The sequence below is a fragment of the Triticum aestivum genome, chromosome 7B (genome assembly GCF_018294505.1).
Source record: "Triticum aestivum cultivar Chinese Spring chromosome 7B, IWGSC CS RefSeq v2.1, whole genome shotgun sequence".
NCBI classification, from domain to species: Eukaryota; Viridiplantae; Streptophyta; class Magnoliopsida; order Poales; family Poaceae; genus Triticum; species Triticum aestivum.
The window spans coordinates 623,188,569-623,206,813 of record NC_057813.1 but is presented as its reverse complement, the minus strand read 5'-3'; the positions used below and the strand labels follow the sequence as shown (position 1 = coordinate 623,206,813).

General features: G+C 50.5%; 1 protein-coding gene across 2 annotated transcripts; it reads right to left on the bottom strand.

Moving 5' to 3' along the window:
- Positions 1-8,036: 8,036 nt before the first annotated feature.
- LOC123158158 (TLC domain-containing protein At5g14285) lies at positions 8,037-10,972 on the bottom strand. Of its 2 annotated transcripts, none has more exons than XM_044576258.1 (2): positions 10,702-10,972; positions 8,037-9,189 (listed from the first exon to the last, which is right to left on the bottom strand). In XM_044576258.1, exon 2 carries the CDS (start codon positions 9,165-9,167, stop codon positions 8,412-8,414), a length of 756 nt encoding a protein of 251 aa, XP_044432193.1. In that variant the 5' UTR covers positions 9,168-9,189; positions 10,702-10,972; the 3' UTR covers positions 8,037-8,411. The 2 variants fall into 2 exon arrangements, with proteins under 2 accessions (XP_044432193.1, XP_044432194.1); XM_044576259.1 differs by having other exon boundaries at positions 8,037-9,312; positions 10,702-10,968.
- Between the last annotated feature and the right edge of the window lie 7,273 nt (positions 10,973-18,245).

Here is an 18,245-nt window from a genome sequence, read left to right as displayed (position 1 = left end):
AGAATCCAGCCGGCAGCTTAAGTTGCACCTCCATCACCTCGCCGATCCGTGAAGCCAAACCTCTCACCGCCGGCTCTATGAGAAAGTTATCTGGCAAGCGATGGATCTGAGCCCACACCTCGATCTTATCCAATTTGAACGAGTCAGGGTTTTTGAACCCATCATATTCCTCCAAGATCACCGCCTGGTCCCTAAAAAGCCATGGGCCATCTAGCATAGCTTTCTTCCAATCTGCAAGGCACCCAAATTGAGCTGTAAAGAGGTTCTCCTTGATCTTCCTCCAGACTACTGTCTTAGCCGGGTTCCAAGCTGCCCTCATGTCGCCATAGAGTGCATTAGGGCTGAAGGTTTTTGATGTGTGTACCCTAGCGATCGCCAGCCATTGCGCCGGTTCCATCAGATCCGGGAGTTCTTCTTCCCACACAAAATCATCTTCCTCCTCCTGCAGAGTAAGGCGAGCGAGCAGATCCTCTGCTGTCTCTTTTCCCTTCCCCCTCTGAGATCCTACGCCATTCGCCATCTCCGCTATTTTGATCTGGCCAAACCCTTGCCCTGCTCGCAACTCCTCGCAAGGCTATCTTGTCCCTTGTCCAAGGCTAGGTCGTCAGCCCGAGTCGAGAGGATTCGATCGCGCCCTCGTGCAGCGCGGAAGATAGGATTCCGGCGAAGAAGTCGCCGGAAGACTGCGAAACCCTAGTTCTTTCGACTAGGGGAAAAAACCGGGGTAGAAATAAAAGACATAAAAAAAATCGAAGCAGCGAGGCCGTGGGAAACGGAATAGATAAAGAGCAAAACAGCTCCGCCAAGGATTTCAGCCCAAAATGAAAGACAACCCACCTTCGTGTTCTCCCTCGCCACCCCGACATGGCCCACTGCCCCAAGTCGATGCAGTAGCGCACAACACGCATGTACGGCCTGCACGCACGAGGCATAAATCCATCGACCGCCATTTTAGCCTAAAAAAACAAATCACACGAGACAAACCGGTGCCTCCCAATCTCATCCCCAATTCTGTTCGGCATGGCGGCCAGCCAGATCGCCATCGCCTGATCGCACAGCGGCACGGGCAGGCCGACGACGCTACGCAGGCATCCGGCGACATCCATCTCTCGGTCCACCAGCCTCGCTTCATCTTTACTCCATCTCGGTAGTGGGCAGCAGACAATATCGGAGGATCACTCAGTTTCCAGTTCCAAACTTCCAAATCCCACACATTCAACCGGCTTCAAGGTATGATTGGGGGTTGCTATTCTCATGTCGTATAACAGTAAGTTAACTTGGCTAGTTGGCTTCTTATTTTAGTATATCTAAACTCAATACCTGTTTGCAATAAATTATGAATTCTTTAGACACGTGAATTTGCTACTTTCTATCTTCTCTATATATTTAGATGTTGCCACATTAATACGTTGAATAATTAGTATTTCTATATGTAGAACAATTCCAAGTTATGGTCAATTCTACAATTCTACTACATTATAATATATCATTTATATATTAGACAATTAGTACAATATAGTTATATAATGAGTTATACACCCAAAAAACCAGTACTTTGGGCTTAAGATTAGCCTTTAAAATTTTGAATGCACACTCGTCAAATCCTGGGCCCGCCCCTACCCGAGAGCCGATGGCCCATTCAAGGTGCTCGCACGCTACAATGACAACGCCTACAAGGTCGACATCCCACGTGACAAGTACAACGTAAGCGACATCTTCAACGTCAAAGACTTGGCCAAGTACCATGGTGATGAAGAGCACGATCCGTGGACGGATCTCTCCCAAGGGGGGGGGGGGGAGATGATGCGGAGCATCCTTCCGCTACCCGCACCGACACTCCATCACCACCACAAGCACCGAGAGGACCAATGACAAGAGCACGTGCACGCGCCATCGAGAACAAGGTTGACTCTCTCCTCTTCGAGTTTCGGTCGGATTCGCATGAGAATTGGGTTCTACCTCATAAAGACTTGTTATGCATTCTAGGATACCAAGGAGATGATCGTGAGAAGGAGAAAGTGAAGGTTCGAGCACCCATGGATCAAGAGAAGGAAGGAGAGGACAAGAAGAACGAAGGAAAGGAGTCTCTGGACACTCCGGGTGCCTGGACGGAAGGACCCCGGGTGCCCGGACAAGCAACCAAGGGAAGGGCCAAACTCCCTGGGCACCCCAGGTGCCCGGCTTCCTTGGGCCCGGGTGCCCGGCCACCACCTGGGTTGTGCCCCTGCCCGCCCCGGCCGGGTGCCCGGACCTGAGGCCCCGTGTGCCCGGCCTCCCGCCCGGCTGCCACCTGGGCTGCACCCCGGGTGCCCGACTTGTGGCCCCGGGTTCCCGGCCCCTACCGCGCCCCGCTTCAGCCCTGATCGGGTGCCCGGTCCTCCTGTCGCCAGATCCCTGACCGGTCCGGGTGCCCGGCCCCCTTTGCACCGGGTGCCCAGACCCCTCCGAGGGCCTGCGTGCCTCCTTGGGGCTTTGCCCTTGTATCCCCCCTCCTCACTTATTTCGTCTAAAAACTATAAGTACTCCCCACCTAGCTCTTTGGAGAGGTTAGCAAAATTAGATAAAACATTGAGAGCTTTGCTCCTTGTATGCCCTCCTCTTTGGAGATCAAGACCCCTCTTGGGAAGAATCCTTGTGGATTGCAAGACCTCCCAAGGGAGTAGATCATCATCAAGACCTCACCTTCTCTAGGAGTGGGAAGAACTTTACCTAGTGCTTGTTTCTTTGGATTGATCTTGTAATCTTGTGGATCTCATGTATGCTACTCTAGTGGATGTGATATTTGGGTTTGTTTGAGTGATTTGTGCCTTGTGTTCTTGAGTGTTCTTCCTCTTTTCCCCCTCCAAGTGTGAAAAGATCCCCTCTAGGGTTTCACCCTACAACAATAACGGAGTTATCTGTGATCAGCCTTCCAGGGATGAAGGTACTTTGATTCTCTGAAATGATCTCTGTAAGTAAAGGGCGTAACTTGTTCACCATACACTTCGACACAATCTTGTAAATACCGTTACAGAGACTAATGGGATGAAAGTCCTTTAGTTCCTTTGGATGGAGAACCTCGGGGATCAAAACAGTGGCGGTATCATTGATCCCATCTGGCATGACTCCAGTAATGAAGAAATCTTGAACCGCCGCAATAATTTGTTCCTTAAACACAACCCAATTATGCTGATAAAAGCGGGCAGGGAAACCATCCGTGCCCGAGGCCTTCAAGGGGTCGATCTGAAAGAGGGCGTCCGAGGTTTCCTGCTCAGAGTATGGCTTACATAGTGAGTCATTCATTTCATCTGTAACTCTAGAGGCAATGCAATCTAAAACCTCCCTTGAATCAAGGGTTGGGACTTTAGTGTACACCTCTTTAAAATACGACTTGGCCATCCTTTCCATGTCCGTCGAGGCTGTGCACCAGGAGCCGTCAGCCTTTGAAATTCGCTGTATATGATTCCGACGAGCTCGCCAGACTGCCCCCCTGTGCAGATAGCTAGTGTTTATTTCGCCCTCCTCTAACCACGTGATCGTTGCAACCACATCATCTCCTCTCTATACAACAATTCATCTAACTGGTTCATTTTGCACCGAATCTGCGAGTGATCTACCCCTCTGAGTTGTAGTTCAGCAAGCTGTGGACGGAGGGTCTCTATCTCCTTTAGCACGCTACCAAAGTTTTCTTTACTCCATCCTTTTAACTCTTTGTCATCCCTGCCAAAGAACCTGCAATCGAACCTTTGTTGTTCGCCCATGCCTTAGTGATTACCTCCAAGAATGCTGGATGACTCTCCCACATAATCTCATACCTTGGGTTTTGTGCTCTCAGCCGACGATCTGGTACCTCTTGCAGTTGCACTAACAAAGGCGCATGATCTGAGCAGGAAGTAGCCAAATGAAGAACCTTTCCGCCGGGTATAAATCCCTCCATGCCTCATCTACACAAGCACGGTCGAGTCGTACCTGCACATTACGCTCCCCCAGCTAGCCACTACTGCTTGTAGGCGAGGCACCCTCCCGCAGATACGTGCCACTACCGTCAGTTATAGCAAGCAGCGTTTTTGCAGTACCGTCGCATCCCGAGGGCTATCCGCGTCCTCATCCATATTCAATCTCTTCTTCGGGTCCTTGTCCACTTCCATTCTGCCGCCGGGTTTTTTCACCGGGCTTGATGCAGTATCCGCGACCTCTAGGTCGATCAAACCATACTAAAACTAAGGCTACAAATCCCCAAATCAAGTACACCAATAACCATGAACATCGATTTTTTTTAGCAATCCTAGTGAAAGCTCTTGGGTCCGTCAGATCCTGATCAACGCACGAGAATACTCTGCGCAGCTTGGCAAATTTCTGTCATTTTTTTTACAACATGACAATTTTCGCTTTAGAGGATGGCAAATCTCCTACAAGAACATGGCAGGAAGACGAGGTAGTGGAGGAGCGAGGTGAAAGAGCGAGGTGAGGCAGCTGGACGCGTCCGGCCGCTGCTGCGGGCTCCAGCGCCGGAAGACCACTAAGTAGCCGAGGAGGTAGATGGCCCCAAACATCGCAAGGAAAGGCAGGAACATGGAAGACGCCGTCGTGGAGGAAGCATCATACTCCATACCCATTGTTGATCGGTGCAGCTGAAGCTCGCCCGAGACGAAGATAGAATGAATGGTATATAGTTGAATTATAGATACGGAGCTGCAGAACCAGAGGGTGTAGGAATTCTGTTGCTTGCTTGGATGGGTTAGGATTGTGAATTTGTCATTCTGTTCTGTGGTTGGCTTGGGTGAGAGGTGATGAGCCGTCGCTCTCTGACCTGACTTGGCATATTCTTCTTTGTAGTTGGGCGTCTGAGACCAGCGTAATTAAGCATATTCTGTCGATGCAGATGGAAGTCCGTGGAGGACTCTACTCGGGTCGATCGGGACAGATCCACATGTGATTGGCTTCAGTTCAAGAATCCAAAATCAGAGGACGGGGCTTCAGCGTGTTTCCAAAGACACGCACGGGTTGAAAGAAACAGATGCTACAAGTATAATAACACGAATGGAGCTGACAAATTCCGGAACATGCCGTTGAGTTTTGTGCTGAATATAGTACGTACTATCTATGTACGTAGTACAGGTTACAGAGGTTTTGACAGAGAAAGCGTCACTGAAATAGGATAGAGCAAAGACGGCGTCAGAATCAACGATAGATAATGCGTCCTCATATAATTTCAGAAAGAGCATCTTCTCTACTGTAAGAAATCAGACAACTTGATCTTGCTAGCTAATTTAGCAAACGTATCCAATTGCACATGTCTTGTACAATCTTGTGTGCCCTTAACCAAAATGAACTGAATTTCGTATGCGGGGGAATATGAGAGTTTTTTTTTGCCTCGGGTAGGTGTTTTAAATCTGCAATTACAAAATCGTCTATAAACCCAGGAGATTTATGTAACCAACAAGCGGTTGGGCCACGTGTAAGTATTTTTATTAATGGTGAAAGAGGGGCCTCCCCCCTCGATTTTCATTGTAGAAACCAAATGATTCGAACCCTATAACAAACTACGTGCTTAGGGCAACTCTAACAGATCCCCTATAATTTAAAGATACGGCGGAGTATCCTTTAGAGGAGTATATTTGCTCCTCTGAAAAAAAAAGTGTCGTTTCTAACCGATCTCCTAAACTTAACGGAGTAATTATTTATTTATTTTTGCCAAATTCGTTTAAATTTGGGCCATCAAAATTAAGTTCACCACTAAATTATTTTATCAAACGACATCTTGGTCACATAATTCATCAGTTCTTTGCTAAGAGAACTGATCCAAAGAAACTATTAAAAATTACACACTTCAATAGAAACACTACTTCCCTGACTACTCCTACTAGTCCAATTAATGTTTCCTCTATATCTTCATTGCCTACTTGTTGATTTTAACTATTGACTTCCCGAGCTTGCACATTTCTTCCTTCTCTGCTCCTCAAAAAAATGTTCATGTATTTGAAAAGTGTTCATGAATTCAAAAAATGTTCACGATTTCACAAAATGTTCATGAATTTAAAAAATGATGTTTGCAAAATGAAAATGGAAAAGAAAATTAAAACAAAAGGAATAAAAAATCACGAATTTAAAAGATTACCGTATATTGAATAAATAAGAATAAACATGAAAACAGAAAAAAGAAAAGAAAATGAAACAAAAAGAAAAAAAACAAAAGAAAAAAACAAAAGAAAGAAAAACCCAGAAAAAACCAGTTCAGGGAAGGATCTAGAACCTTCCCAAAACCGGTTGGGGTTGAATCCCGAAAATGCGCCGGCCCATAAAAATTCCTGCGCTGGAGGAGGGGAGGGGTACGCGCTAGTGTGGATAGCGAGCGAGCTACGCGCCGTATAGGGATTGCCCTCCACCAGTGCCTCTGGTGGCGGTCTAGTGGCCTACTCGGGCTAAGACTGGGAGGGGTGCCCGAGAAATTGCGAGTCCACCTCTCGCTTCACCATGTACCTCACCCTCAAGCGCCATAAGGCCTTGTACAATGGGAGATGCTTAAGGAGTTACTTAGAGAAATAAACCGAATTTTTCTGAAACATCAGTGCCTATTTCTGAGACGCTTAGTTAAGCGTCTATCCTGTACTAAGTGTCTATGTACAAATAGGCACCGGTGCTTAAGAAAAGTCTGATTTATTTCTCTAAGCACCTTCCCTGAGCACCTTACATTGTACAAGGCCTAACACCATCTCTCAATGAACTCAGACAACTGCCGTTGCGCGCCACCATCATCTATTGCGACCACATGAGCGCCATACTACTGCCTGGCATGTCTGGATCGACCCCGACTTCATGCCTGAACACGTCTCCTTCGGTGAAATCCTCGTCCTCGTCCAAAGGCGTCACAATTTGTTGACATCTTCACCAAGGACCTCCCGACCAGTGTGTTCGCCGATTTTTGTTGCTCTAGCCTCAACATTCGCGAGCACCATGCTTTCACTGTGGGGTAGGGCTGCAAGAAAAGCTCGAGGCTCGTGAGCTGCTCGAGATCGACTCGTATTTTGACTTGACTCAAGATCGACTAGAAAAGAAATGAGCTGAGTATGAACACTTTATGTAGCTCGATAGAAAAATGAGTTAATCTTGAGCCAACACTGGCTCGCTCGATTTTAGCTCGATAGCTCGATGTCATATAAATATATTAAATAATCTTGATGGATATTTAAAGAAAATGGGATAATTTATTTCCATATATGTTGTGTACAATTTTTCTCAACTTTACCTAGTAGGAAACATGGAGATTAAACAGGAGAAATTTAGCCTCAATTTGGTGCGCGATCAGTCATGCGTTAAATATCCTATTATTCTCAGCCAGAGTTTAAGAGTAGATGCACCTCCATTTTTCTATCTCTCTAGTTCATTGATCCCTACTTATCAAGTGCTAGTCTTTAGTCGATAGAGAATAAGTCAAATTCTGTAGTGGTTTTCTATGTTGTGTTGTTGGCCATAATGTTTACAAAATTGTCTTAGATTATTCATAAAATCATCTTATTATTTAGCTCGAAACTAGCTCAAGATCAGCTCGAGATCGATACAAGCTAAGCACTTGGCTCGACCTTGAACTTCACTTAATTTGAGATCGCTCGAATTTTAGTATAATTTAAGTTGAGCCTAGTCCAACTCACTCGAACTTGACTCGTTTGCAGCCCTGTGTGGGGGGCTGTTGGAAAACCGTTACGGAATCACGCTTGGTAAGCCAACCTCGAGGACTGGGGGCCAGTTCTTTTGGGCAATTCTTCCAGAATTGACCCCCTCCCCAGCTTCTCCCAGAATTGCCACTCCATCTTTTTTTACAATTCCTAGCTAATTAGACCTTAACTAGCTAGGAATTGTAAAAAAGGATGGAGTAGCAATTCTGGGAGAAGCTGGGAAGAGGGTCAATTCTGAAAGAATTGCCCAAAAGAACTGGCCCTGGTTCTCATGGTGTACATTGCACTTGCACGCCCACACTCCCACACGCGTGCTGATCGGAACTCATCTCAAGTGTATGTAAACACACTCGTGTACATCAATGCAATACAGAGATAATTCCCTGATCTAATTCCTGTTACCTGAGATCTGCTAAATCAAATTGTACTAGAATTAAGGTTACAAATCCCCAAATCAAGGGCGGCAATAACCGGCGAACATCGGATTTTTTAGCAATCCGAGCAAACGCTCTTGGGACCGTCAGATCCTGATCCAACGCACCAGAGTACTCTGCGCAGCTTGGCAAATTTCTGTCATTTCTTTTACAACATGACAATTTTCGCTTTAGTGGATGGAAAATCTCCTACAACAGCATGGCACATTTATCTGTTCTCACATGAAAATTCGGACGAGAAAATCTTTAAAAATCTGACATCATTTTTTTAACATTTCAGCAAACCAAACACCCTATGAGAAAATTATTAAAATTAAGGAGCCCATCATTGCTCCTTCTTGCTGCTCCCCATCCTATGTCTGAAGTAGGCGAACCACAGGTTGCCCACCCACAGCACGCTCACCAGTATCGCGGACCCAATCACCACGCTCCACGACGCCCACGCCCACGTCGGCACAGCACCATCGCCGGCCCCGGCGGCGTAGAATTTCACCATCCTCACGAACCAGACCGGCCCGAGGACCGCCCTCATGGCCGTGTAAGCCACGTAGAACGGGAGCGACAGCGCAGCGTGCGCCCTCGCGGCCAGCGGCGAGTCTGCGCGTCGCATGTCGGCCAGCGTCCACAGGTTCTGCGCGAGGCTGGTGGCCTCGGCGAGCACCTCCAGCGCGAGCAGCCCGTAGGCGCCACGATGCACGGCCACGCGGCAGGTGGCGAAGACGTAGAGCGTGGCGAGGTGGTGCGCCACGAAGAGGACCTCATGGGGCAGGAAGACGAGGTAGTGGAGGAGGTCAACGGCGAAGTAGGCCGTGCTGAAGTCAAGGACGAGGTCGTCAGCGGGCGCGTTGGGCGCCGCGAGGTCGCCGGCCCCCGGGCTGGACAGCACGGCGCGCAGCGCCAGCAGCATCGCCGGCGTGCCGTGGAAGAGCGAGGTGAGGCAGCTCGACGCGTCCGGCCGCTGCTGCGGGCTCCAGCGCCGGAAGACCACGAAGTAGCCGAGGAGGTAGATGGCCCCAAACATCGCAAGGAAAGGCAGGAACATGGAAGACGCCGTCGTGGACGAAGCATACTCCATTCCCATTGATCAATGCAGCTGAAGCTCGCTGGAGACCAAGATAGAATGATATGTTATATATTGTGAATTTGTCATTCTGTGATTGGCTTGGGTGAGAGGTGATGAGCCGTCGCTCTCTGACCCGGCTTGCCATAATCTTTGTATTGGGCGTCTGAGACCAGCGTAATTAAGTCAGCAAAGAAATCATGACAAGATATATATCAGAGAGACAGAACTTGGTGACAGGTACCGAGTCAATCTGTCCAAGCATCAGCAGAAAAGTATTGCAAAAGGAAAAGGATATATTTGTCATCTCACACAAAGAAAAATGATATATCTCTACATTCAAACACAAAGAAGCATATTTTGATTGATTCTACAACTGAAACTAAGGGCACCTCAATCCTATCTTTTCCCTTATTGATAAACGAAAGAAAACATAATAAAGGAGAACCTGTTTTCAGTGTATCTTTCTTAGCAGTAACAAATGAAAGAACAAGTTTTTTTTTCGCAGTGACCCATTGACAAAGACAAGATCATTTCCTGAACCAAATGACAGAAGATCTTCAGAAATGCACCTATAATATAACGTAAGGCCAAATAGCTGGGCGTTGAAACACCTGATAACAAGTTGTAGAAAATTGGCTGGTACTCTAAACAAAAAAGATTTCAGATCTTCAGTTGTATGGGCACAAACACAACCGCACAAGCATATGTAGATTGTAGAATACTGATAGTTGCATGCATCAGGTAGTTTAAATTAAACTGCTACATACATTAATTTAGCACAAACTCAAGTGTCTCTGGTTTAAGCTAGCTTGCATGTGACCACAATCTAGTGCAAGCTCAAGTGTCCCTCTGGTTTAACCTAGCGTAACATGTGACTGCACCGGCAGCGATGTAGGAGTTGTACAATTATTTGAATATGAATCTTGACCAACAAAATCATCAGGATGTTTGTCATTGCTACAAAAAGAACTGAAACTGTTTTTGTTGTGCTGTTTCTCAAAAAAGGATGCAGCCTCGCCTTCATTAGTTTGTGTAACTTTAATTTCATCCTGGAATCTTTTTGTAGCTGTGCTTAACCATCCCCTCCATAAAGTTATTGTTACTACCTGGGAGGGATTATATGCTTGTTTACCACTACTAAGACCATTTTTTAAAATATAATCTTCATTCTCCTGCTTTTTTTTTCTTACAAGTGTTGATGCCAAAACATTGCAACCCTGTAGTTCAAGATCAGAGTCAAAAATTGACCTACACAATTGTTTACCACTACTCAGACATGGATCTGATAGCTATCTCCCCCCTTATTCCTCATGCCTTAGTTGAATTCAGAGAAGAGAGAGCTCAGATCCTAGAACAGGGATCTCTCTGGAAGACATATGAGCTAAGTTGTACTATTAACAAACACGACCAATCTTGGCACCAGACCAAGAACCCTAGAAATTATCCAGAGAACCAGACCAAGAACAGTACTACAAATTAATGAACCAAAGAGAATAGAAATTAAGAGGACAAGCGGGGGGGATGAAGAAGAGGGGGAGGAGCGGGGCCTGACCAGTCCAGCGTCGGGGGAGAATCACGCCGGCGACGGGGTCGTTGCGGTCGCCACTCCTTGTCGCCGCTGAGCTCACGCCGCTGTGGTTGGATGCTGTGCCGCAGGTTGAATAGGGGGAGGAGGGACGCCGCTACCGTCTCCTCCGGTTGCGCTGTCCCTCTCCCCGCCGGCGTCGGTATCGTCGTCGCCGCCGCCGCGCCCACCTTTTTCGTGAGAGGGAGGGAGGATAACGTTTGTCTTTGCTCGGGGAAGAATCCACGAGGTGGAAGAAACCTGGCTATATGGGTCGTACTTGTAAGGCCGGCCCACGGGCACGAATTTCTGGCCCGAATAACCTGGATAAACAGTCCTTCTCGTGGGCCACAGTGCAAGAACTTCACGACGTATTTGTTTTTATTTTACTGTTCACGAGGTGCATTTGAACTTGGGAGCAAAAACTTCATGTCCGGTTAGTACATTCATCCATGGAAGAAAAAGTTTGTAAGCAGGGTCATGAGAAGGTTTCACGGAGACAAAAAGAAGAAAGACGTGAGAAATAAGTTTTCTGTGGAAGAGGGTCTTTCTTTTATTCCAAAAGTACTTTTGGTGAGATCTTGAGACCATTTTCAAGATACTGAATAATGGTGGGTGGCTGATCTCACCGCTCGCCTGTCTGCTATCGTCTAGTGGGTAGTTGTTTTCAAAAGTCCATCTGAAAGATCGATAGTCATTGAAATTGACTGTCTCGCTCATTTTAGTCATTGTATTTGAAGAAAAAAAATTATGTTCAGTAAATAAAATATACCAGTACTATACGGTACCGGCTCGTTTCTTATACTATTTGCTTTTGTATACAGCTTTGGTCCGCTAACTAGCACAGTTGTCCACGCATAGTGCAGGCATTGATCATACTTTCGAGAATGGGATAGTGCTGTCGGAACGGAGAAAGTAGATATATAGAAGGTCTATAAATAAGGAGTATTTTTTTCATTTTAGGAGTTAACTGACTTTACACTGCTGATAACCAAATGTACTGAATTTTAGGAGTAGAAGAATAATGTGCTAACTGAATTTACACCGAGGGAAGCAATTCAGTGATAGAAAAACAAGATTTTCATTTACACTTAACTGAATTTACAGTATACTGAATTTTCAGTAAAGTCAAATATACTGTTGTATATACTGTTGTCAGTAAAGTCAAATATACTTATGTTGTTGGGAATATTAGCACTTTTCTGATTAGATTAATCCATGAGTAAACAGTAAGCATGGCAAATACGGTATGCATCTTATACCGATACCTAAGCATACTAGCACGTACAGAGCATAGAAACAAACCAGCTATGAGCAGCACATATACGGCTAGCATAAGTACGAGTAAACGAGGGATGAACAGATCATACCCTCCGGTTGGCCAGGCCAACGCGGCGGCAGCAGTAGCAGCCTTGGCGTCGCTTGTGGCCTTCTTCCTAGCGGCGGCGTCGCCGGCCATGGTGTTGATGCAGGGGAAGCAGAGGCGGACGAAGCTGGGGACGGATCGAGAGCAGTCGCGTCGAGACGCTCCCCAAAAACCTTATTGCCGATCTCCCGGGCAGGATCTCGAACGGCAGGGTTTCAGAGGGACCTGCTCTCCTGACCAACCGTGCACACGGTCGTCGGGATGGGGTCGCCGGAGGCAGCACAGAGCAAGGAACAGTAGATGACGGCTAGGTTACGCGAGAGGGAGTGAGTGAACCGAACTAGGTCACTCCACTGGGTAGAGCCTTCTTATATAGGCCAACGGGTAGGAAGTCGTGGGCCTGGGCAGAGGCCCACGAACGAGTCGACGCACTCCCGGGAAGGGAGTCGTCGTTCCCGGAGAAGGGTCGTACACCCGCGAACGGAGTTGGCGAATCCCGGGAACGCAAGCCAGCCCACAGTCCAACGTCTAGGACAGTGGACCACCTGTTAGCAACTCGTTAATTAATCCCTGATTAATTAATTCGTTCCTGAGCGGCAAAAATAAGCTCTGGCTCGGCTCATTCCTGCAACCCACGGCGCACGCGCGTCTTGACGAGGCGGGCGGTAGAGGAGGAGGAGCGCGCGTGTTGACGGGGGGATAGACCCTGGGTAGCCTCATCAACACTTCAACACTTTTTAAGACATCGGGGCTGGCCGAGCCCCTCAGTCCGACTGGTCGCAAGGCCAGCCCTTGGGGTCGGCCGGTACCAAAGGACCGCCTCTTAGAAGGCGGCGAACTCCAGAAGGCGGCGGGGGCATGGGCCGACTCCTACCAGGCAGCCCTTCTCCCCCTCAAAGATTGTACCCACCTGCTACGGCAAGACAGGGCGTGTCAACGGTGAAACCTGCCACCCCCGAATCCAGGGCGGAACATGGCCACAGTATGGGTGTACCAAGCGGACACCCCCCACCTGACACGGTACTGTAGCCACACGGCCCGTGACGTCGCCTACGTCAGATAGGGCCATGCTCCCACGACGGGCGGTCGGTATGGCCCGCAGACGGCGAGCCCCACCTGTTTGCGTATCGCCAGAAGGCGGCAAGGCCAGAGCAGGCGGCCTCAAGGGGAGGCCGACTCCTAGCAGGCAGCCATCCCTCCCCTTGGAGTCTGTGTGCCATTAACCTGAAAGGACGGGGTGTGGCTACAGTAATCGCCCGCCAGGCGGTGGTACTATAGCCATACGCCCCCTCCCCCCCAACCAAGCTCCCGTCATCAGAGACGAGGCTACAGTGCGGCATAGTCCTCCTAGCCCGCAAGCAGCGGGTCCTACCCGTCGGCCGAGTCCATGGCAGTCGGCGTGACTCACCAGGCGGCGGGCCCCAACGGTCGGCGGAGAAGCCGGAGCCCTGAGACACTGACAGCTAGGTCCTACAACTAGCCGGATTACCATTGTACCCCTGGGGGGTAGGCCTATATAAACCCCCCAGGCTCACCCATGCAAAGGGTTTAGCATCCTAGCCACCACACACCCACGTAGCTATGGAGGAGGTAGAGCTAGCCTTGCCTTCTTCCTCTAGCCGAAACAGCTCAAGGAGCACTCTTGTAGCTACTCTAATTATCATAGTCATCATGCGGAGACCCCGTAGAGAAGGACTAGGGGGGTTATCTCCACGGAGAGCCTCGAACCTGGGTAAGACCTGTCGTCGATTGAGGTCTTGCCTACTCCCGCTTCTAGAGCCGGCAACGTACTCTTGTCCCCACACATGATAAGCCATCCCTTGGCATATGTCGAGGAAATACCACGACATTTGGCGCCCACCGTGGGGCTAAGTGCATCGTTGGCCGGAGACATGTTCTGGACGGGAACCCTCTTCCTTCCCAGTGAGCGCAGCCAGCCTATTGCGCCGGATGGCGCTTGCGCTGACACGTTGCGCGGCGTGGAGGCTGCCTGCGTCGTGAGCTCCCTTGCCGATCTCCTTGGCGGAATCCGCCTCGCCAATGAGCTCGCGCCTGACGCGGGATCGGCCAGCTCCGAGAGCTGCCTCGTCGACCTCCTCGGCCAACTCTGCATCGCCCATGAGCTTGCCTCCGACTTGGAGTTCGTCGGCTCCACCGATCTGCTTGTCGAGATGCTCATCGACTCCGTACGGCAGACGCTGATGCCTACCCCAACCACATGGAGATCTTCGACGACCCGCTCCCTTGTGCAGACAGCATCACCAGCGCCAGCACCGTCATAGAGGTGTTGGCCATTAGTCAGGACGGAGCCTTAGCTGGAGCGGGCCGGGATCCGCTGCAGGCGGCGCTACGGGCCCTGTCCGCTCTGATCGAGGAAGGCACGGATGGCATGACGTTGGAATCATACCGCGTCTCGGTCCTCAACAGCGCCAACAAGTTGGCCGCCATGAGGCGCCTTACTGATGCCTACCAACGCGAGATCGACCGCACTCTGGGCGGCATGCCGGCTACTAGCGAGCCTAGCCGACTGGGCGCAGTCCAGCAACGCGATGCAGTCATCTCAACATGTTGGGAGCCGACCGCCCAGTCTACGCCACCCCGATGGAGAACCTGCATGCCGCCCAGGCGGCGGCAGACGAACTGGACCACTTGGAGGGTGACGAGAAGCGTTGCATGATGGGGCGCCTCCAGCAGCTCCTCGACACGTCCGCCACGCAACAGGAAGCTGGCCGCTGCGTGGTGGAACCCGACGTACAAGACGAGAACCATCTCCCTCGCTGCGAGCATGGTGCGACCTCTCGGTCCCCAATAGTCGGCACTCATGGTCGGAGGAACCCGGAGCCAGCTGCTAGCCGCAGTCGGTGCACCCACATCACGATCGAGCACGACCAAGATGGCCACCCAAGAGCAGTGGAACGGCGGGACGACCGCCCGCCTCCCCCACGCAGGGAGAGGCACACCTCCTTGCCGCCTGTTGAGCATCTGATTCCCAGAGGCCGGCTAGGCCCCCGCGAAGGAGTCGTAGAGAACGATGCCATCCACCGAATCCACCAACTTGCTCGATACCTGGCGGTAGAAGAAGAAGATGCAGTCGGCCCGCCTTGTTTCGGCCCCCGCATACGCGACGAGCCCTTTCCCAAAGGGTTCTCGCTCCCACGGGACACTCCCAAGTACAATGGCTCCGTGAAGCCGGAGGACTGGCTGGTCGACTACTCCACAGCCGTCAACATAGCAAACGGCAACAAGCGTGTTGCTGTGAAGTATGTTTCGCTCATGCTCCAGGGCACGACTCAGACATGGCTGAACAGCCTCAAGCCATACAACGTCAACAACTGGCTGGATTTCACCGAAGCCTTAATTCGTAGCTTCACCAGCACCTACAAGCGTCCGCCCAAGCCTCGCCAACTCACCATGTGCGTCCAAGGCCCGACTAAGTCCACCCGCGACTACTTAACGTGTTGGGGCAAGCTGCGCAACTCCTGTGAAGGGGTGCACAAGGTGCAGGCCATAGAGTACTTCACCGCCGGCTGCAGAGAAGGCACCTTACTCAAGCACAAGCTCCTCCGTGACGAGCCGGCCACCCTAGACGAGATGTTGATCATAGTGGACAAGTATTCCACGGCTGACTCCTCCATGAAGTCAGAACTCCAAGTGGATGCGTCTAGGAAGGTGCTCCCTCTGGCTCCCCAAACGCCGGCTGGTGACACCAACCGGCGCCAGCTGAATGACAACAAGCGCAAGGCCCAGCAGCCGGCTTCCAACAGCCGGCAGGTAGCAGGAGTCGAAGATCAGCAGCCGGCTGGACAGCCTGCCTCCAAGCGTCAGTGGAGCAGCAAGGGAACATGGGTGCCCGCCTTCTCCTTTGAGAAGGCTCTCGACGCCCCGTGTAAGTTCCACAACAGCGCAAAGCCATCCAACCACACCACTCGGAAGTGCAACTAGCTAGCTCGGATCGCCAAGGGCGAGGCCCTCCCGCCTCCCCCACCAGCCGGCCCGGCAGCCCCAGCCGCTCAGCAGCCGGCAACTCGACTTGTCGATGCCATCCAAGATGAGTTCCTTGACGAACATGCCGCATACGTCATCTTCACAAGTGAAGCCGGCGACAAGCACAACAGACGGCAGTAGCACCGAGAGGTGAACGCTGTCAGCTTAGAGGTTCCCACCCACATGCACTAGTCTGAGAGGCCATCACCTGGAACCAAGCTGACCACCTGGCTGTGATGCCCTCTCCGGGTTCGTACGCCCTGGTGCTAGAAGCAACCTTTGCAATAGAGAGGCGGACCTGCCGTTTCGGCCGAGTTCTGATAGATGGCGGCAGTAGCATCAACATCCTGTACCGCGAGACCATGGAGCGGTTGGGCATCAAGGCCAAGCAGCTTCAGCCAAGTCGGACCATCTTCCACGGCATAGTTCCCGGCCTTTCCTGCTCTCCAATCGGCAAGATCAAGATTGATGTCCTCTTTGGCGACAGGGACCACTTCCGCCACGAGCCAATCTGGTTCGAGGTGGTCGACCTAGACAGCCCCTTACCACGCACTCTTGGGCCGCCCTACGCTGGCCAAATTCATGATGGTCCCACACTATGCATACCTGAAGGCCAAGATGCCGGGCACCAAGGGCATCATCACCATTGCCGGCGACTACCAGAAGTCGCTAGATTGTGCCGCCGTCAGCAGCCGGCTGGCCGAGTACCTCGTCATTGCTCAAGAAAAGCGTCTCCTTGACCATATGGTAGCCATGGCCAGTGAGAAGCCGGCCATGTCGGCTGATCCCAAGGAGACGGAAGCAGGGGCCTCCTTCCAGCTGGCTAAAGAGACCAAGCTGATCCCACTGGACCCGGCGCACCCGGAGAGGTTTGCTGTCGTAGGTACCAACCTTGACAGCAAATAGGAAGGCGAGCTTGTCGATTTCCTCCATGAGAATCGAGACATCTTCGCATGGTCCCCCAAAGACATGTCGGGTTTCCCGACGGATTCTGCCGAGCACAAACTACAAGTGAGGCCGGATGCCAAGCCGGTCAAGCAACCCCTCTACCGCCTAGCAGAAGAGAAGAGAAGGATTGTTGGAGAAGAAACCACCCGGCTTCTGGCAGCTGACTTCATCATGGAAGTGTTCCACCCGGACTGGCTTTCCAACCCGGTCCTCGTCTTGAAGAAGAACAACAAGTGGCACATGTCCATTGATTACACCAGTCTCCACAAAGCCTGCCCAAAAGATCTGTTTGCTCTGCCACGGATAGATCAAGTGATTGACTCCATAGACGGATGCGAGCTGCTGTCTTTCCTTGATGCCTACTCCGGCTACCACCAGATCAAGCTGGATCCGGCTGATCGCTTGGAGACCGCCTTCATCACACCATTCGGCGCTTTCTGCTACATCACCATGATGTTCGGCTTGAGAAATGCTGGTGCCACATTCCAATGATGTATGCAGAAGTGCTTGTTGAAGCAACTCGGACGCAATGCCCACGTCTATGTGGCCGACATTGTAGTGAAGAAGGAGAAGCGTGTGATACGTCCATTTTGCATCATGCTTTTATATCAATATTTATTGAATTATGGACTGTTACACATTATATCTCAATACTTATGGCTATTCTCTCTTATTTTACAAGGTTTACCATGAAGAGGGGGAGTGCCGACAGCTGGAATTCTGGCTGGAAAAGGAGCAAACATTGGAAACCTATTTTGCACTGCTCCAAAAATCCTGAAACTCCACAAAACTTATTTTTGGAATTAATAGGAATTATTAAGCGGAAGAAACACCTTAGGGGGCCCACACCCTGGCCAAGAGGGTGGGGGGCGCGCCCACCCCTACTGAGCGTGCCCCTGTCTCCTGGGCCCCCTGGTGGCCCTCCGGTGTCCATGTTATGCTATATGAAGGCTTTTACCCTGGAAAAATCGTGGTTAAGCTTACGGGACGAAACTCCGCCGCCATGAGGCGAAACCTTGGCGGAACTAATCTAGGGCTCCAGCGGAGCTGTTCTGCCGGGGAAACTTCCCTCCGGGAGGGGGAAATCATCACCATCTTCATCACCAACGATCCTCTCATCGGAAGGGTGTCAATCTCCATCAACATATTCACCAGCACCATCTCCTCACAAAACCCTACTTCACCTCTTGTATCCAACCTTGTATCCAAACCACAAATTGGTACCCGTGGGTTG